At 43.1% G+C, this 21,682-nt stretch overlaps 1 protein-coding gene across 2 annotated transcripts; it reads right to left on the reverse strand.

Moving 5' to 3' along the window:
• Positions 1–261: 261 nt before the first annotated feature.
• On the reverse strand, positions 262–21,682 carry nectin3b (nectin cell adhesion molecule 3b). Of its 2 annotated transcripts, XM_037467817.2 has the most exons (8): positions 21,466–21,672; positions 15,592–15,939; positions 15,017–15,316; positions 14,119–14,236; positions 13,538–13,689; positions 3,939–4,083; positions 2,251–2,353; positions 262–1,872 (listed from the first exon to the last, which is right to left on the reverse strand). In XM_037467817.2, exons 1-8 carry the CDS (start codon positions 21,542–21,544, stop codon positions 1,699–1,701), a joined length of 1,419 nt encoding a protein of 472 aa, XP_037323714.2. In that variant the 5' UTR covers positions 21,545–21,672; the 3' UTR covers positions 262–1,698. The 2 variants fall into 2 exon arrangements, with proteins under 2 accessions (XP_037323714.2, XP_062414108.1); XM_062558124.1 differs by lacking the exons at positions 262–1,872; positions 2,251–2,353; positions 3,939–4,083 and adding an exon at positions 6,784–10,777 and having other exon boundaries at positions 21,466–21,682.

Here is a 21,682-nt window from a genome sequence, read left to right on the forward strand (position 1 = left end):
CACTTATCTTTTACTTTGGTTCACTTTATTAATATGTAGTCCTTTTTCACAGCAGGTGTTTGACTTTTAGTAGAAGCACAGGAGTCCTTTACATTAAAGATGTTCTGATCAAAAGTACCAGTAAGACATGACCATGTGACAATGAGCTTACATGCACTACCTTAAAACTAAACTATTCCTCTGCATTAAACAATAGAGGCAAACCAACCCGTCAATTTTCATAAAGCTAAATAAACAGGAGACAAAAATGTTCACAGTAGTAAAGCAGTGGTTTGTTTAAGATGTGAATATTATAATACAGATAATCTGCAGCCAAGAACAGAGCAGATTTAATCTAAATCAACACACAAACAATATTTCCAGAAAGACTGATTTTTAAACTGCTGGCTAACAGTTATGCATCACATTAAACATATGGACAGACATCAAATATCAGCCTGGATTTTTAGATGAAAAATCAAACAAAAAACCCCCATCCCTGACCCTAGCCTTAATGTGTGACACTACATTATACTTACAATCTTTTACAACGATGTTCATCTCCCCCAACAGACGTTACACTGACACGTTTGTCCACTAGGTGCTGCTCTCGAGGCGACAGCTTCGCCCCTGCAGAGATGGAGAAAGACACTCATCACTGACTAATGGAAATAAATGCATGAATGAATGAATGCCTGCTATTCACGCTCAAACATCAATACATTGTCGCCCTCACATATAAACACAGCAGTCTTCCCCAAATGGTTCGGGTTAATAAAAACAGCTTATCACTCTCCAGTCCCAGTGGATTCAATGTGACCTTGAGATGAATTTACCTCAGAAACCCTCCACACGTCAATTCAAACTCTCTCTCAATTCTTCAAGGACTTCTCCTTTGTCTCTGCATGTAGTGACTCACAGCCTCCTCCACAGTGTCTTCACTTTCAGGAGGCTATTGAACACCTTCATCTGGCTTGTGTGATTTAGAACAAATGCTTATTCTCCTGTTGTCACAGCATCATTTCACTGGTACAAATAGTATTAAATTAGAATGTATTTTAATACACCATTCAAAAAATGACAAAACTATATGTAAAATGTACATTCTACTACACAGAGTAAACTCCCCCAAAATGTCAAAATGGCAGATCTTAAATGAGTACAAAGTACACTTTCAAAAGGTATACAGTAACAACTCAGATACTGTTTCCCTGATGAGTAGGAGGTTATTACACTAACACAGGGACTATATTTACACATTCACAAATCTACCATTGCTGCCAATAAGCATTGTGTACAACAGCTAATTACAGAACTGGGACAGAACTACCTTATTTTCTCCCTTTGTGGTCTGTGATGCATTTAGTACGTTGGGTCTCAGTGGACCAAGCACTTAGGATCGGCAGTGGTTTGGTCCAGTGGTGTGCTGAGAATACAGTCTCTGACTCATACACTGGTGTCCCCTCGGAATGAAACAGGGACAGTGTCGGGATCTAGAGGATACCTATGAGCCCCTGTGGTTTGCTGAATACTCATTTATAGCAAAGTGCTTACACAAAGCATAGAGGAAGCTCGATCCAAACGGCAAACGTATGTTAAACTACTACATGTGTGTGACGTGTTGTCCTCTCAGCCTGCCGGCGGTTTCCTGGCTCAGTGACACAGGTGAAGAATCAGGCAGAGGGCGGGACCGCCATGGGCATGTGGACTGTGTGTCCGTCAAACGTAGTGTTCGCGGTGGTTGATGTACACCCGGTCCGTCCCACTCTGATGACACACCCACTGCAGGCGGGACGGCCGCTGGGTGGGGCTTTGTGCTGCCGGGGGTCCCGGCCTCGACGTGGTCGGCTTCTGCCGGTCAGTCGCCTCGTGACTGCAGTCTGCCCTACGAGTCTGTTGATTTAATTGATTTAAAACATTTGATGTCTTCATGGGATTTTTCATGTAAGCGCATCAGAAAGTCACCTTGAGGGTGAAAACTAGAAAAGTTTTCCTTCTGGTGACACTAGAAAAAGTATAAGCTTATGAAAGGTTTAGCTGAGCACGCAGATTAAAGATTCAAGCGATCCTACATATTAGATGAGTACAGCCATTAGGCCTCCTGTTGAATAAACGCAGGTTATGACATCAAGTTATTACTTCTTGCTATCACACAGTAGTCATCACTAAGCGTTAGTCTTTCTGCTGAAGGGGTGAGTACATGATGATTCAGATGAAATATAGCCTGCTGACATGGTGTTTGAGTGGTTATGTAGATGGGGTGGGGTTTACCTGACAGAGCCAGGCCACTTGTGATGCGTGGACACCCAGGGGAATGGCTGGAGCTCTCTCGGAGTAGGGAGGAGGCGGCTTGTGTGTCGGAGGAAGGTCAATCCTTCAGAGGGAGAGAAAAATAAAACATGAGTAGAGATTTTATTTCTCCAGAAGGGTCAGACACCCGATGGATTAAACCGGCAGCATAAAACAATGAGTTGAGTGAATTAGCGATTTAGAGAAGGGCCATTTGTAGAAACACCCTTTGATTCAAAGAACCCTGATAATGCGTTTAGAGAAGTGACCTGGGTTTTACAGATTCACTACAGAAAGCCTGCGAAACGGACTGAAGGTGTGGAGTTTTATCACTTATAGAAATCCCCCACACACTGAAACTGAAACCAATCGTGGCCATTTGATGTCATGACAGGAATTGATTCTCTGACACTGTTAATCACTTGATGCTGCTCTTCTCTTTAATAATTGGGATGAAAGGTGTTAAGAGATTTCCAGCTCCTACACTCATGTCTGTATGTGATTAAGGGAGGGGGGAGGGGGGGGGGGGGGGGTGTTGAGGCCTGCGTCCCTCTCCTCCCTGCCAACCCCCCTGCACTCCCAACTACGGTCACACTTAAGATGCTACGTTTGTAGCGACATTGACCGCGGTCCTGTAGTGGCAGTGTGGTGATACAGGGTCCACACAGGCACAGAGGATCCCCCCCCCCCCCCCCCCCCGCCTCCCCTCCCCCGTGTTCATGCTCTTTTCTGCCTGTCAGCAATGTCTGAAGGTGGCCTATTGTCACATAATCAGTCAGAGGTACACGCTGTCACTGAACTTAAGGTGTATAATAGGTTTGGAGTAAAGAAGAAAAAGGTTGTTTTTTTTTAATTACAACTTCTCACTTTGTGCATTCTGATTTTAAGATGTAACTTGAATTTCCTATCAGTATCAATCCCTGTTTTTGTACATGATTGACTTATCTGCAATTCAGATTAAGTTTTACGTTTTTAGGGGATTTAGCAGCTTTCATTAAATGCCTCAGAAATAATATTTGTTCAGCAGTTGGCTTGCTTCCTTGAGACGTGTGTGATGAGTGCAGCCATGTTGCCCTGCAGCGAGTGTGCTCAATGACAAACTAACAGGGATGGATGAGGGTTCAACCCGCGACCTTGCAGATATTTGCCACAGGTTCATAATAATGATTTGCGTGTCATCAGTAGTGGGTTGATTAGTATTTAAAACAAGAATGTACTTAAAGTGTCTAATATTGCTATATAGACACAATAGAAGCAGCTACAATTATAGTGATACAGAACATACAGACACACAACAAATAAACACACAAACAGCATTTCACGTCAGCTTTGGGGACTCCGGCAGCGTCTGACCCAGCTCCCTCTGTAAATAATTCAACCGTAAAGTTATTCTTCTTGGATCCAACATTAACATGAGTGCTGGTGCACTATAGGAACAGGCTGGACAAAATAGGACAAGGCTTGTTGCCAAGACAGCAATTACCTGCCACCCCTCAACCTCGTCCCGCAGCCTTCCCGCTCTGGAGCGAGCACTGCTGCAGCACTCCCCTCCGGAGTAAAGAGCAAACTCCCCCGATCCCTCGGGTGGGCTTCAGTCAACCTCACAAGGTATCATGTCATCAATTAACCAGCAATCATGCGCTGCAGCACGAACCATACGTCACACTTACACTTTGTCAGTGAAGGCTGGCGGCGGGGCCCTGCGAGCGGTGAGGATTACGATGAGGAAGACCGCAATGAGGAAGAGAGCGAGGACGGCGCCCATCACGGCTCCGGCCACAACGACGGAGTTGGACCTCTCTGCTTGAGACTGGTCTGAGATGTACAGAACAGAGATGCTTTCAGTGCAACGGTAACACAGAGATATCAACATGAGCAAATACAAGGGAGTCTAAAGCTCCATATGTTTTCTAAAGATACACACCTCAACCTATAGAGGCAGCTAGAGGGACTGCAGCATCAGTTCTGACCTGCAGAAGACGGGACGCACTGTATAAACGTCCCCGTCCGCCTGGCAAGGACACTGGAAGCTTCTACACTTACCTCCACGGCGTCTGAGGCGTGACCTTCTAATTGGAATAGAACATTTTAAACTTGCAACATGTAACAGATTTGTTAACTGGAGCAGTTTGTTCTGAGGAGCACAAACTGCTGAGTGTCATCATGTTTCTTCTCCTCAAGGACTGTCCTCCTTGTAAGGCAGCTCTGGAGAGAAATGGAGGGGGCTCTTTACTGACTGGAAATTCCTTAGAAAGAAGTACGGTGGGGAAGCGATGTAGAAGGCAAAAGAAAAAAGGGACAATGAAAAGGCCTCTGAGCTGCACCTTGAGACTAATCATTTATATAAACACGTTCACCGCCCTGTATCCCTCCATGTCAACACATGGTCCCTCCCGTCTTTTTCAGCATGTCGAGTTCAAGTTGCGGTTTAAAAGTCTGCAGAATTTGTTTCACCATATGCTTGCATACGCTCCATGTTGTCCACAGAGAGGATTAGGATTAAATGCATTAAACTCAGAGCAGCATGTTTTGGCCAATCAGCAGTAATGTGTAAAACTGTGACACTGAAGGACAAAAGAAGTGGGAGGAGGTAATGGTCAATTCCAGTGTTGAGGTGGGAGATAAAAGAAAGAAAAAAAAAAAAAAAAAAAAATCAATACCTCACCGAGATGAGAATCCTAAATAAACGTTCAATTATGATGCAGATGGAACGAGCTGGGACTTCTTCCTCCTCCCTCTACCCCTCCCCCGCTCTTTTCCCGCCGTCCTCCAACAGTTAATAACCATTCGATTACCTTTGATGGCTGCTGAACTATGACAAGAGCCTCTTGAGTTGATCAAAAAGCCTTTAGAAATGCAGTTCATCAAGCTGCCTGCTTTAATGCCTGGTGCATTCATCATGTGACCAGTGATGAAAACGGCCCACAATGCATAAAGAACCATCGATAGCTCATCCAGACAGGAGTGCATTTGAGACAATTATCGGCATTACAGAGTTTATGCATTTAAAAATAAAAATGTAATGCATTTTTTCCCCATTGAGCTTTTCATGGGTTCGAATGGCATCCATCCTGGAGTAGCTTGGATTAGTGGAAGATCAACTGTCCCCACGCTGAGATCTGGCTCCAATGTGAGGTTCTTTTTCTTTCAACCTCTACTATTTCAGAACTTCAACACGCACGGTCAGCAGAGCAGACTTGCTCATTATGAATTAAACACAGAATCCCTCAGTGGATTGAAGAGGACTGACGGAAAGATAGAGCTCCCTCTTCGCCCCCCCCCCGCCCATGTTTAAACCTTAACAGCAGGCAGCAGTGTCAGGGGTCATGCTATCGCCCAGACAACGGACCCCACAGGGAGCAGAAGCTGTTGTAATAGTGGAGGAAGAGGGGGGGGTTCAGAGCTCAAGGTGGTCTGTGGTTCTTTCGGTCTGACTTGTATCTCAATATTTTTAGCTCAGTGGTGGTGACGATTTGAACCAGCTTCTGTTGGGGAGTTTAATACCAAAGTCTCTCTTGCACAGGCATCACAGCTGCCTGAGACGGTCGATCCCTCCACGGTGTGCTGCGAAAAGCATCCGTGGAAGCGATTGTGTCGCGGGCGAGAAGCGAACCCACTGATCTCCCACACTAGCGCCTCGAACAAATTCAAGCGCCGCTGGCTGACATCATTACCACACTGAGCTGCTTCCCTTTTGTTAGCAGCCACCATTCCCACTGAGCATGCCCGGCGTCAAGGTCAGAAGAACAACAACCACTGTGACCATGATGAGATCCATAGAAGGCACAGGTCAGCAGAGAGAAAAAAATATAAAAATAAAAGACTTGCAGGGAGACCGTGCTCTTGAGGACCCCGAGTTCAAGCTCGACGGTGTCAAGGTCACATGGCGTAAGTCCTCACAGCCAGAGGAGCGCTCTGTGGTGCGGCGGGGCGTAATGGGCAATTTTCAAATCCAGTAGCTAATTCTCTCTTTCCTGCTCAGCCTTACACAGCGACACAGTTTAACTCTCAGCCCCCACCCCCCCCCCCCCCCTTCTCACTGTGGCAAGGTAGTGCTTGTAGGGAGACAGCCTCCATCAGCAGCTACGGATGAGCTTGTTGCCATGGGGACAGTCAATGGGCTGGTGAGTGGGGACTTGGCCAGACGTAAACACTCGGCGTTTGAAAAAGACACAGTTCACAAAGGAGACGAGCTGTAGGGGACAGCGAGGGCCCTTTCTGTCCCGAATAAAAGCAAACTAGGACCGGTGAGCAGGTCAGAGCGAGAGGGGAGGCCGCGCCGGTCTTCCCTCACGCCAACATCCTTTGATACTAAAGACTGGTGAAGAGGAGGTGAAGTGAGGAAACATGATTTGGAATTACATCATGCAATTCCCCACATGTGCACATTCAGTTGGGGGGTGGGAGGGGTAGGTATGCAGCATTAGGGAGCTAGAGATGATGTCATTTATAGAAGCACAAAGAGGCTGAGCAGTCTGAGTAATAGCAAGCTCCAAAAACCCCAGAGAGAAAAACTCACAGGTGCTAAGGTGCTTTATTGAACTAAAATATCTCAAAAAGATTGACAAAATAATGCTGCACTGTTGTCGCTGACAGAAATATTTTTTTCCAGAGATTTTTTTCTGTATATACAAAAAAAAAATACATGACAAGGTTTTTTTACATTGACAATGTGAGACTGAAGTTAATTCTTCCCTACAGAAAACTAAAGGCCCTGATCGAAAAGATGCTCCCACTCATTTTACAGGAACAATGCATTCCAACTTTGTCGTTTTCTGTGTAATGCCTCCATGTTTACATATACTACGCCATTAATGGTCACGGTGACTGGGGCAGAAAAGGGAATGTGGCACTATGGAGTCCTTACACACAAGTAAGCAGAAAACAAAAAAAGACAAACAAATAAATCTCAGAGCAACCAAACCAGTTCTTAAATCCATTAGTAAATGATAAGAGACCACATGTTTCTTCTACATATCTAAGGCACTAGTTGCAGTTCTCAACCCAAAGTGAAGGACATTTATCAAGGTTTAAAGATATTGATGTCTGATCAAACACATGTCAGGGTAGAAAATAAATGAATTCATCCAGAGGGGGGCTGAAAACTGACATGTGAAGCAAAAATAGTATATAGATTAGTGGAATTTCCTTCTTGGTGCATAGAAGCAAACACCAGAAGGTGCTACGATGCTCTGCTTGCTGTTATTTGCTGCATTTATGCAACAGTGACCAGAAAGGCAGAAAAATAAAATAAAATAAATAATCGGCCCTTAGCAGCACAGCCACCCCCAAAACCTTACATTTAATTCAACTGTCTAAATTAGGTTTTGTGGTTCAAAAATTGCCAACTATACACATCATTCTGAACAGTCATTAACAATGTCAATAACAATGTCTAATAATTCAGACGGTTAATGATATTGTCTCAGAACTCCACACCAATACAATGACGGTAGACATTTTGTTTGAGGAGCTTGTGACATTGAAACATTGCATTAAAGACACTTCACAGAAACGGAGTTACTTCGGGTGATCCACACTGTAAACAGATTCTACCAAGACGGGGCTCTATAGATCATCCAGTGTTTTTGGACACCACTAGTGGTAAGTGAGGAATTATGTTCAATGAATTGGAGTCAACGAAAACTTAGCTACTTGTTAGAATAGGAAGCTTCTTTCCATGAGCATAAATGAGTTGTGGTGTACAGCCCCTGGAAGGAGTTGCACAGCATGATCTGCAGTGACACATTATCAAATGTTACCATGAGAATCGCAGCCTACTCACCGCACAAAAATTCACATCCTGACAAATAATTAGTGAGGGTTCATAACAATATTACTACTTCCCCATTTGACACCTGTTACTGTATTATAAGTGGCCTAAAGCATCTTTTCACTTTTATTTCAGGCTACAAGACCCTGTAGACAACAGTGATACGTTAGTCATTTATATAAGCTTATGATCAGTTGTTAGCTAGTCAGCAATACTTATGTTATCTTACTTATACATACAAGTTAAACAAATATTTGGCATCTGGCAGCTAAATTGTATAAGTGACCATAAAGTTGACATGTATTCACAAGCTAGTACGTTTGAAAGAAATTGTTGGATCTCTTCCAATCTGCCTGGTAAATAACTAACATTAAATGAACTGTGTGTAATTGATCAAGTACAAAAACAAACGTATTTTTAAATCTATAATGGCTTCATCTAAGTCTGACCCCTGAGTACTGGGCCCAACGACACAGACCTAAAACACGTTGTCCTCGCTTCACTCACAGTTCTTTTACACCTGCAACACTGGAGAAACTTGATTAATAAATGCTGCTTGTTAGAAATGAATAAATCCAGCTGGAAAACCATTTATGGATAAAAATAAATAAAAGGGTGTATTCATTTATATTTTCTCAAAGAATAACTATGACTCAACGTGCAAATAGATATTTTCGTCCAATCTTGCGAGAAAGCACTGTGCTGTGGCTTTGAGAACACACATTCCTCACTAGTGACCTGAATTGTCTTAATGTCGAATTGACTGTAATAATACTAGTAGTATTAAATGCTTAATTCAAAAAACACAGACGACTGGTGAAAATGACTAGAGTGTGCCGTTGCACACGTAGACACATGGATGACCAACAATAAGCTTATTAATGCCTCAGAATGTGATTGTGTCTTTCTCTACAGATTAAATTAGTCCGGTGTACTGGTGGCACTCTTCAATGACTTCTTTGTGAAACAAAATACTTTGAGACTGGGAGGCCGGCGTATGGTGCCTGCCATACTGTAGCCTGCTTTCAACAATACCCCGGCTGACAGGACTCTTGAATTTCCAAGAGGCCTGGGTAGCTGTCAGAGTGCAAACTCTCCAACACGTCCGTTACCATCCGGTAGAGAACAGGAGAATGCGTTTGAGGCTAAATCAAGAAACTAGAAAATCTCCCCCAAATCATTAAATGACACAAATGTAAAACAGAAGTCATAGAATTCAAGCTTATCTAAAAGTGCAGAATTTTGTAGCATGTTTGCCTTTCAAGGCTCGACTGAGAAATCCAGTCCGTTGTTACAGTGGACTGCCTCAGCCCCACTGGCTCTCCCGAGGGTGTAGAGACGCTCTTAGGGTTCCCACTCTACCCCGCCAGCTTTAGAGAGGACATCACTAGGACATCGGTGGTCAAGTCCTCAAGCTTGCAAGGCTCCCATCATGGCGAGTTACACAATAGGTAGAAGAAGAAAAATGACATTGTTGTCCATATAGGTTTTGCAAAAGGCAGTGCAACATCTTATGGTTATAGATCTGTGTGCAGAGGTCATCAGTTATGAAGTCATTCTGATTTCTCAATGGGATGAATATCTTTTTTTAAATTAGCCTACTGCGTCCGACTGAGTTTTAGAAAAAATGCCGGGTTATTACTTCTAGTCAGCAGTTCTGCACCATTTTTGAATACCAGCCATTGATAATCAAAAGTCATCTAAACTAAGAGTGACATTTAGCCAAAGAAGGCAGATTGTGTAAAATCAACAAAAAAAAAAGTTGTCTTTCTACAACATCCATATGTGGTCTGCAAGCCCCCAAGGCTTCCACTCAACTGAAAGACATACAAGTAAATGCATTGGCAGTCCGTTTAGTAAGGCAAACGCTTTTACATAACCTCTAGTTAGTCTCTACACACAAACTAGAGACAAGTAGACTTGTGTAGGAATTTAGATGTTGGTTACTCAGTCTGCCCACATCAAGAACACAAACGTTATGTCTCAAGTATCAACCAGGAAACTCCAAATCAGAGAGACTACAGAATTGAGACCTTCTGCTTTGTGTCTCGTCCCTTCAGGAACATCAAACGTACCACTCCCTACGCGAGATGACCGACCCGTCTGTGTGAGAGACATAGTCGCCCTGCGGCCCGCTATCGTAGCATTCATCTGACAGGCAGGGGGCGCCGTTTCTCTGCGCTTTAGGTGAGTGAGGGTATCTGGCACATCTGGCCTGCCGAGGGCTGGAATACTGCATGTGTTCAGGGTGGGGATTCTGCTGATTGCTGGGATGGCTGCTCTCCCTCATTGCCCTAGTGTAGCCATTCGGGGGATACTCCTCTCCATTGTAGTTGCTATGGTGACGACGGTCACGCTCCTGTTTGAGCTGGCGGTCGCCCCACTCCTCTCGGTCGTGGTCCCGATGGTGGGAGCCGCTTCCAGCTTTAGTGGGGTGGAGCTCGTGCTGCGTGGGGGCTTTCTGGAGGTCACTGGGGCCCAGGCACTGTTTGGTGTAGTAGTTCCCGTGGAAGGTTTGCTGTTTCCGTAGGTAACACACGCCAACCAGACACAGCAGCAGTAGCAGAAACAAGGCCCCGCCCACAGCCCCACCCACTATGGAACCGAGATTACTCTCAGGTAGGGCTTTGAGTGTTGGGGAGCTGAGAAGGACATGCCCCATATCATCGACTAAGGTGGAGGAGGCAGAGCCAGTTAGGACAGGAACAGTTATGGTGGAAGGCATGGTGGGAGGATCTAATGGAAGGAAGGAGGGTGAGAGGGGAGTAGTGGAGGGGAGAAATGAAGAAGAGACAGAAAAGCAGAGAATGTCAACGCCAACTACATCAGCATTTTACTAAGTAGGGATCACTAGCATCAACCAAACCACCACACATACTAAACTAAGGAGCACATGCTGGCAGCAGCCTCAGGTCTGCAGCACCAATTCCTCAGAGCATAGTGGGTGCATGCTTTAATTATTCAACAATGAAAAACAACATGTATGATGTACATTGGGCTGATAGAATTCCCGTATCGGAAACAGCACTTCCATATAACTACATTGCAAGGAATCTGTGGGTGGGAGTTTCGGGCTTATCTTGAGGACAGTTCATCCGATATACCTCACTTTGGGCAGCTGTATTCTCTAATGCAGCGGGAAATACGTTAACTCTTCCGATAGTGCTTTTTACAGTTACTATTTATAAATCATAACAGTACTTTCAATTTGTTTTTGTAGAATTTTAGGTACTGTTAAGTTTATGGGTGCACTCAGCTCACAAGAGTTCAACTCTTAAATCAGCCAAAGTAGTCTTCTGGGAGCAATTACAATGCTACAGCTTGTTCCGAACGTTGAAGCCATGAATAAAACAGGCAAACATTGGCAGTGGAACGCAGATGGAAAAGTGGCTGATGGTATGCCACCATGCTTTAGCGGAATTGGCAACTGGTTCCACTGGCATATTTCCTTTTGGCAGGTGCCACTTCAAAACAGTAGGCCATTTTTAGACAAACACACCAGTACCATCTCAAAAAATCTCTTTTGGAAATGTTGTGCAATATATTAGCACAAATAGTGGAATGCATGAATGTGTTACATTTTGTGGATATGTGCGATGTGTTCGAAATCGAAGGCAATACTTATTTAGGGTTGACGGGAAGTTAACAGCTCGTCAAGAGGTTCTAGATCAAAAGACATTGTGCAAGTATTGGAAGAATTTCGCACTGAAAGCGAACTTTACCTTTTGGCCTGGTACCATGAGACAAAACCCATTTCCTTACATTTTGAGGTTACAGAGGAATCTATCCGCATTTAAATCTAGATTGATTTTCTGCCATTTTGAATAGAGAGAATGTCTCATCTTGTGACGCTTTGTACTATTGCAACCATATTTGGTGGACATGTGCCAATATTTGGCACTATAGCAGCATAATCTGACTGTAAAAGGAAGCATTCTCTGTCCAACTATGTATGCATGTAGAACCACAGCACTTATGGTGGCATCTCTGGGGCAATTGACCAGATCTAATTGATGGGTGCAGCTTTGTATAAGGAGAGTCATTTTTATTTCTTCTTTGTTGGGGAAGGAGCTCCCATTGGGTGATCAAAGTACTATAAACTCTCTGTGTCGTGAGATCCGGTGAAATAGTTGTGATTAATACTTTTGTGAAAAGCTGCTATTGCCAAAATATGTTTTTACTCCATTATATGACCGATGGCTACATATCTGGCTTATGTATGACCATTAGGTTAAATCAACAAGTATTTCAAAAAGCTGTTAAAAATCATAGTATTATTGATACCTGTAGTGAGAAGATGAGTTACTTACTTAATAAGGTGACTTAATAACAATACGTACAATATGAATTTTAAATTAACATTTACAAATTATCCTGCACATTTTATGCTTAAATCACCTGGAAATAAGCATTTAGTATATGCAATCAACAGAATACCAATCTTAAAATGTGCTGGATTCAAGCAATGCCCCCCCCCAGCCATAACCAGAAGGAGCTAAAGTAATGGAAAGCATTTGGGTCTAAAAGTGATAATGGTGATGCAAGATTGCTCCACCACCTCAGTCAGTGCAAGGCCGCCAGATGTGAGGAAAGGACTAACGTCTGAGAGATTACATGAACCCAAAGTTTGTGGTGCCCTTATAAGGTTTCCCCTAGCATTATAACAGGGGGACGCCTCCTCCCCCATGAAATTACCTCCCCTTACCCCCACTGAAAAAGTGTGCAATTAAAGTACCGTTTGACCGACTATTTCCCCCCCCTGAAGTATTAAATCTAGGGGAAACACTGCCTTAATATGTGAATTGTACAACTCCATGCGTAGGCAGTGAACTGACACGCGTGACAACACCAACATGCGTGAGCGTGCGCACACCATAGACGTCCTCTCAAAGGAAAATGAAATATGGATGATAAATAATAAATAGGAGTTGAAAAGATCTAGTTAATGTTTTATGAATCTGGGACATCATCTCACAGTAGGGCTGCAGGCTTTTGCCTCTTACTGCATGACACATGCAGAAATAAAAAAACAGAACAGGAGGCAAGAGATGTGAAGAAGATCACATAATCAGAACTTCATTCAAGAAGAGAGCTTCCACAGACAAGAAACCAGAAGAGCATGCTCATCACCCACAGAGATACTGAGCCAAAAGGAGCAAGGGCAGAGCTCTGTGGTCTAAAGAGGCCTTAAATATGTGCAGCTGTTAGCCCAGGACCCCCCCCCCCCCCTCCCCTTTGAACATCTGGAGACCCAACATTAATCAGACTAGTGAGCACGCAATTCCAACTAAATTTAAAAGGTCAAATATTGTGCCAACGCAACTTGCCATGGGTGGATGCTTGATAGACTGCCAGTATGTACAGAACGGGTGAGAGGGATACAGTGTCACATTTCAGTTTGAAGGACAATGTCACAGGCAGTGATACCCTCTGACGGGCGCGCTTCCTATGGGAAGAGAAGGCCAAAGGAGTGCGCTGCGTGTGTACTCCGCTCACCTTGTATGAGAATGCGCACATCCCGACTTCGGAGGCTGATGTCATTGGCAACCTCACACCTGTAAACTCCAGAGTCGTTCCGCTGGAGGGGTCGCAGGAAGAGCAAAGTGCTGTTCATTATTTCCACCCCTTCTTGCATTTCACTGTCCAATCTATGATGCACAAGAGACACAACTATTTAGACACACAAAGACAACTACCCTATTGTGTAACCATGGACATGGTACAACGTGTAGTCCAACATTTGCCTTTAATTCGGCTTATAATTATTGTTGTCCTTCTCCATTCTATTTCTTAATAGTCGGTTATCTTTTTCACTTACATATTTGATGTCTTATTTCATCGTCTATCTGCCCGTTTGAATGTGTTGGATTTCTTTTTCGTAAAGAAATTCCAGCAAAAAGCTCATATATGAAAGTAGATAAGTAATCATCATTATTAAAAATTCTAAAATGAATCATAATATTCTAATACAAATCAATAAATTGTATTAACATCTTCATGAAGAAAAGCACGTGGCTTGTTGGTCAATTTTAACACATAAGGAAAAAAGAAAATGTAATTTAAACAGATACACACACCTGATCCATCTGAAGTGATTAGCCGGTGGGTTTGCATTGGCTTTGCATGCCATTTGAACATTTTTCCGACCAACATACCAGTCTCCATCATAGCCCACAACAGAGATATCAGGAGCAACTAAAGAGAGAGGGGGCCAAAAAAGCAAACATTTGAGATTTCACTACAAACAAACAATCTGAAAACAGCACAAACAGACTATTTTGGCTATATTAAATATTCCTACATTGAAAGTATTTCTGCTGTGTTACGTCATCAAACATGCAGTATGACCGTTTGCAGTCTTATGTGACGTCTTAGGTCAATTACGGCCTCGAGAAAATAGTCTGTGTCCTCCAAATATAATAGATAATAGTAATTGTTTTAATAGTTAAACACATCGTATAGTGTGAAAAGAAATAAACAGTAATGACTTGCATAGTATGATGGTTTTTACAATTTTAAAAACAAAATAAACCTTATTTCCCAACTCTAGGGTTAGTTAAGATTTTTTGACTCATCTAAGAAATGGCTGGCTTCTTTTTCCATGTTTCACTTTGCTTGTTTTGTCGGACTAAAAATATTTTTAGGAGTTAGTGACTCTACTTTTGAAATAGTCTGTATTTACTTTCTGATAAATACAGTGTTTGACTGTTCAAGGAGAGAGAAAGGGAGCAAGCAAACCGCTGCTATACTTTCATTTTCAATTGATGGATGAGAGTCTTTTCTTGGACCTCATAAATGCACTCCATTACATATCGTATACTATAATGCGTCCATTAATAGACCCTCTTTAGGCCATAACAATACCTCGTGAAAGTTTGACAGCAGCACCGACTCACTATCATTCAGCATATTTAAGATATATATTTACGTCAACATGACACTCCAAATAGCCACTAATAGAAAAAAGCCACCCACACTGCACATTGAGTTGGTAGGGGATCCTGAAGTCCCTCTGCAGGGCCGGGTGGCGGACGACACAGGTGAGTGCGTGGCCCTGGATGTGACGTGTGGGCTGCCACAGGTAGCTCACTTGCGTGCTGGTTGTGCCGTTGGCCTCGTCAAACAGCTGCACTTCGGACTGTCCAAAAAGGTTGGATTCCCAGGACACCTCAGCGGGGGGCCTGGCTCGCTCCGCAATGCAGGTGGCCACCACAGTGTCGTTGCCACCGTCGATCAGAGCGGACGAACCTGCAGACACGTAGACCTTCGGCTCCACTGCGATGCAGACCGTGAGCAAAGGTCGGTGGAGAGAGAGAAAAATGTGGCTTTTTAAAAAGACCATTCGGAGATCATTTTACAGTTAATTTTAGTTTTCTCAATATCACTTTTCATTGCATGCAATCAAAAACAGACTTTTTACATTGGATATAAACTTATATAAACATTCAATATGGAATCAACCGAATGATTAATTGACCAATTGTTTTATCTCTACTAGACACCACAGGACCGGTTACATAGAAGACACACACACACATGTAAATACTCACCGAGTACATTGACAGTAGTGGAGGCTTGAGTGTTTCCGAGAGGAAACGTGGCCACCTTGCAGGTATAGATCCCAACGTCAGCGTATCCCACGTTTCCCAAGACAATGGTGGCGTCGTGTGAGGAGGGCGAGCGGAAATACAGGCGATTGAGAAACTCCGGAGGGATGGAGATGCCGTAGAGGGGGTTGTAAACAGCCACTGTGACGGAGCCCGACGGCAGCCGACGCTCCCAGGAACTCTGAGTGAGAGTGAGGTTGGAAGCCACTTCCACCCGGCACTCCAACGTCACGTTCTTCCCCAGCACAGCGTTCACCCTCTGAGGCACCAGCACCTGACTGCCCCACACGCCTGCCAGAATGAGACACACACACACACACACAGACACACACGTTTCACTACGTACAACTGTGTCCATGTGCAAACTGGTTGGGATCGTCTAGTAAGAATACGCAGGAAGGTAAGAAGTTAAAAACATTCACAAGAAACTTTTGTTAAAACTTCTTTAAATGCATTACTCCAACTTCTGCTGAGGCATAACCTTTTCACCCCAATTACAACAGTATGTGATGATCTGTACTTATCTAGATCCCCCTTCATTAAAGGGATGTTGGCACGGTTTCAATTATAAACATTATTGGCCGTCTTTAGAGAATAATCAAAATAATTGTGAGCCTTTAATCAAAACTTAAAACAGAAACTCAAGGGATAAGTAACTAAGTAAAAAAAAAAAGAATCAACCACATTGTTACAGACTATTTTTTCCCCCAATCGACTTACTGATGAATAATTTAATTTCTGCAGCTTTAACCTAAGTTCATCAAATGCTGAAGATCTGCCGGAGACGGAGTAAACACATCTAAAAAATGTACTTATATTAACTTATTTTTTGACATTTTTATCCGAAACGATTAAAATGAAAAATAATTTAAAAGAAATGTCTATGATGTACAACATTTCTTGTAATTGATTAGGCAGACAATTCATTTTTGTGATTGATATTGCTTTATTATACTCAATTGTGCACCTTACATTTTCAGAATTAAAAATGTCAGCCACACAGGTCTTCAATATAATACTGGGTAACAAATCAAGACTACCACAATAGCATCCGTGAGTGAGAAGACTCAGTTGGACTTGTTAAAGTAAAAGTCCATTCCGACATCTGTGGGAATCAGACGGGAATCAAAGCTTGATACCACCACAGCAGGCGTCAGGCTTTTCAACACGTTTGTTTGGTCTCTAAAGCTTTTCTCCTCCCGACCTGAATTTGGAAATTCAAAGCAAGCTGTCTGTATGTCCTTTGTCCAAATATAACTCTGTCACCTCCAACTTTCAGAAACGTTGTGTCTCAAAAGCGAAGAGCGCAAAGTCGTGTTGGGGAGAGTCAAAAGGGAGATACAGAGAACAGACTGAGAGCGGCAGGGAAGAAAAGGGAAGACATTTTCAAAACGCAACGATGACATCATCGTTAGAGGAAAAAAAGAGGGCTTTGAGTGTGGAGAGGCAAGAGCACAATCATGTATAAAACAAATGAGAGGAAATGTATCATCGGTATTACAGTGGACAGAAGAAAAAAAGAGGAATTACCTTAATGATTTAGAAAGCAGGATGATATCGTCATAAATCATAACCTTCTGTGCTGCTTGGCAACTGATTTCAAATATTCTATTGTTTTGCCAAAAACAGCTCCGTCTGTGGCCAATTTCCCTGTAAAAAAGGCAATGTCCTAAAACATTAATACTTCATAAAGGATATACCCGTAACAAATATATGTTTACTTTTGTGTTCTGGTCAGTGATAAGACAGTTTCGCATGGTATACTTATTTCACTTGAATAGATATGTTGTTCCCTACCTTTCATGTGGGTAGAATTGAGGGTTAATTACAAGGTTAGTTATTAAGGATTACAAAAACAAAAAGAAAATTGCAAAATTGCAATTAGTGAAAGCTTAACCAATTATAGTGCATTTGTCGAGTTGAAGAATCAATATTGTAAAGTGTGTCATATGGTAAGTATTATTCCAGTTATGAAATATAATGATTTACAGTTAAATGTTTGGCCATGGTGGGGCTGGCTGATAATCTCTTAAATCTAAGCCAAATGATATATTGCGGATATCAAATCTCGATCGGATATTTTTTGCGTAGTACGTCCAATGGGTCATTGTATTGCTCAGTGTCAGAGAAACACACAAAGTTACCTTACATGGCAGATGGACTCCGTAGATCACACAATTCACCAAAGACTTGCGGCATATCACAACAACAACAAAATCTAGTATTGCGTTTGTGTTCGGTAAGCAACGGCACGCGGGAAACGTCGATGGCGGCCCTCCCAAGGGGTTAGCATTGATTACGCAATAGAATCAGTTATATCAGAACTGAAAGAAGATCTAAGAGGTGCACGGGAGGGTTTTCACAGTTTTGCACTTCTCCCCACTTGCTTCAGTAAGAGTTTGATAGACGATTCATTCACCTGACAATTTGTTTTTGACGAGCCAGCCCCTCCCCATAAAGGTTTCTAATGGCGGCTTCTCAGATGGTACAAACCACCTGGCCAGTGGTTTCTTTCCCATCATTGCAATTGAAAACATGGAAGTGGGAGATCTTCGAGAAACGTTAAGCAATCCTTTACTCGATTAGACAAGCAAAGCCTTCATCTCCCTTGGTGAATGAATACAATATTCTCAACAAGAGTAAAATGCTGAAGGAATTTCCTATGATCTTTTGTTTATATATCGCAAATGTCAAGAAATTGAGTAAGAGATCCATCCTTGTTTAAAAGATGGAGGGAGATTTAAAAAAAAACAGATTTGTAAATTCAGATTCTGTTGGCAGGTGTGTTTGAAACTTAAAATTCCTGCAATGTAGTTATTCACATAAATTGTCACTGTCTGCGCTACAAAACACTTTAGTGACATTTTACTGAGAGCTCTCAAGTTACAGCCAGAACAGTGCTGGCTGCCACCTGAAGTCTCTCTGTCAAACCAAAACGAGATCCAGGCTTCACCTTGAGGAGGAAGGACCAACCCGGATCTACTTCAAATGAGGACTCAACTGCTGGAATGAGCCACCGACTCAACAGCCACGCTAAAAGATACTGAGGCTCTTTATTTCTTCTGGAAAATGTTCCCTTATCCAACATGCCAGGCTACACAAAGTTCACAACTTGATTCAAGGAGGAGTGAAACGGTTCTCTATGTTAAGAAATGGTAACCAATGCTTGACATGGTTCATTAGTCACGGTAAAAAAAAGCAAGTCAACCCAAACTTTGTATTCTCCTTGATGATGATGAAATGATTCGTTCAGGTGATCAAGTGAAGAAGCATTGCACCATCAACTTAAAATGTAAATTAACTGGGACTTTAGGAATATGTCACCACGACAAGGTAGTTTACATCCTCTCTTCAATAAGGAAATGTGTCTAATGAACATCACACAAATAAAAACCAGGACATAGTAAAGTAAAAGTTCACTTTTTGAAAGAAAGCATATCTGCCCTCTGACTTAAAAAAAAAAGATGTAAAGGTTTTGTATGAACACACAAACCAAAGCCCTTACAGAAGAAACCGTATGAAATATTGTGGACCTTTGTCTCAAGGGGTTACTGATTTTGTGACATGCATTTGTCATGATTAGGCTAGCTGACAAGAAAACAGCAAAGAGGAAAGAAAGCAGCATTTTCCTGCACTGAATATGTAATGGAAGAGGTATGGCGACTGTATTAAATTTTTATTGTGACATGACGACAACCTTACATAAGCGTGCCCTCGTTTCCTCCAACTCGGGATAAAACAAGTGATGAGAATAAGGGCAAAGTCTATCTGATCTTATAGGCAGCCCATCTCGCCATGGCAATATGACGTGATGTTTTCTCAAAGAGACAAAGAAAAATAAAGTCTATGTTCTCGCATCCTCAGATCCTCGAAGAGAGCAGCTACTGTAGATACTTTGTTTGGTTTGAAAATATGCACATAATGTGTGTGACACACACACGCACACACACACACACTATCCTGACATCAAGGACACATTGCTCCCTGGAGACACCCTGGTGCTCGTTCTCACTTTAGTCAATATTACCTTCACATGCACCACTTATGTGGCAGCAAGTGTATTCATATGAGCTTCTTGCCAGAGGGCAGAGAGTCTTGTTCAAACTGGAAATCAGAAAAGAAATTGTCATGGTGGAAGTAGCAGAACAAGCTGTGCAGAGCAGGAAGAGAAAGAGTCTAGTGATGGTTTGAAAGTGGGGCTTATTAGACCTTAAAAATAAAAAAAATGTTTGCAAGCTACACAAAAGCACACGAGCACAGTGGGAACGCACAAGCACAGTGGGAGCACACGAGCACAGTGGGAACGCACAAGCACAGTGGGAGCACACGAGCACAGTGGGAGCACACGAGCACAGTGGGAACGCGATGCACAGTGGGAACGCGATGCACAGTGGGAACGCGATGCACAGTGGGAACGCGATGCACAGTGGGAACGCGATGCACAGTGGGAACGCGATGCACAGTGGGAACGCGATGCACAGTGGGAACGCGATGCACAGTGGGAACGCGATGCACATTTCGAGACAAACTGTGGAAGAAAGTAACGCAACAGTGTCGGAACTAATCATTTCTTCCACATGAAAAGACTAAATCAGCAGTACGGGGTCTCCGCAAAATTCCACTAATCAACACCTCTCATTGTACACTTCTCTGGTCCAGAAAATGTCAAATGTTTAAATTAAAGTCAACTTCAACGGGAAGTAGACAAATTGTCACCTGTCCCTGCTCCTTGATTTGAACTGAAGTAAATGAACATGTTTAGTACATTACTTATGTGGGCGTGTGTCACTGTGCCTCACGTCTTTAACAATATCCATCAATGGTCCTGTCCCAGTATAGTAGCCCACAGCTTCCCTTCTTTGCACACTCCTGAGTTCAAGGACCACCACAACACAAAACTGTGCAAGTATCTTGCCTTGCACAATAGTCACTTATTTTATATTAGTCAATGGATGATGATTAGGGACATAAAAGGATGCTCTGATGTGATTATTTTGCTAAATAAATGTAGAGTTAGAAAACTACAAGTGAGTGACCAGAAACATAGAAACCGTTTTAGCAATATATAGCAATCCAAGTGCCCTTCAACAAACTGTTGTACTCACTCTGCATCGCCACAGGGAGGGTTTACTTTCCTTTCAATGAAGTCTGTGGTTGTGTTGCATTTTGTGGTATAAGTTGATCTTCTAGTCAACATTTAGGGGTCTTTTTTTTCTCACGGATGGAGACAGCAAAAGAATTGTGACAAACTGTGTGTGGACAGACAAACCGCGCCACAGTGCACAAAGTTGGCGTGTTTCAGGGTTGAGTTAGTCAATTGTCCAGCTCTTAATTAAACCGTAATGAGCTCCACTGTCGGCACAAGGCGGCTCTACCCTCATCCTCGTCCTCATACAGGCAGGGACACCAAGCACCGTCTTATCCGGAGAAAATGATGCCCATTCCTAGACATTTTGCAGAAGCAGCATGCAGGACACACAACATAGCACCATCTTACGTGTAAGGCAAACAGTTCTGCTAAATCTGCAATGACTGTAAAGACGAGTTAATGTCACTGCCCGTGTTCCCAAGTGGTTGCCGTGCATTGGGTCGCCACCACTGCGAAGCGTTGAAGTGAACTAACCAACTTCCCGTGGCCTTTTAGTGGACGCCTGCTCAACTTGCTGAACTGGCAACTTAAAAGAAGCCTGGACCCGTGAAATACCCGCTGTAAGCCAGTCTAGCCGAGGCGCGCGCGGGGACATTCGGCTCTTTCACAAAACTTCTGTGTATCGTCGGCAGAACAAGTAAAACTACCGTAGGAAATGACCGACTCACCTGTGAGACTGCAGAAAAGGTAAAATAACGCGACCTTGCCCTGCTGTCCGGGGTTACTCCGTTGATAAGACGGAAACATTTTTGTAAAACCCTGCGGTCTCTGCAACAGGACCCGCGCGACGGCTGCATAGCAGTTTAACGGTTTGTGTGGAACAAGAAGCTCCTCAGCAACAACTCCAACCGGCAAGTGGACTGTACCAACTACACGGCACGGAGC

The sequence above is a fragment of the Pungitius pungitius genome, chromosome 16 (genome assembly GCF_949316345.1).
Source record: "Pungitius pungitius chromosome 16, fPunPun2.1, whole genome shotgun sequence".
NCBI lineage: Eukaryota > Metazoa > Chordata > Actinopteri > Perciformes > Gasterosteidae > Pungitius > Pungitius pungitius.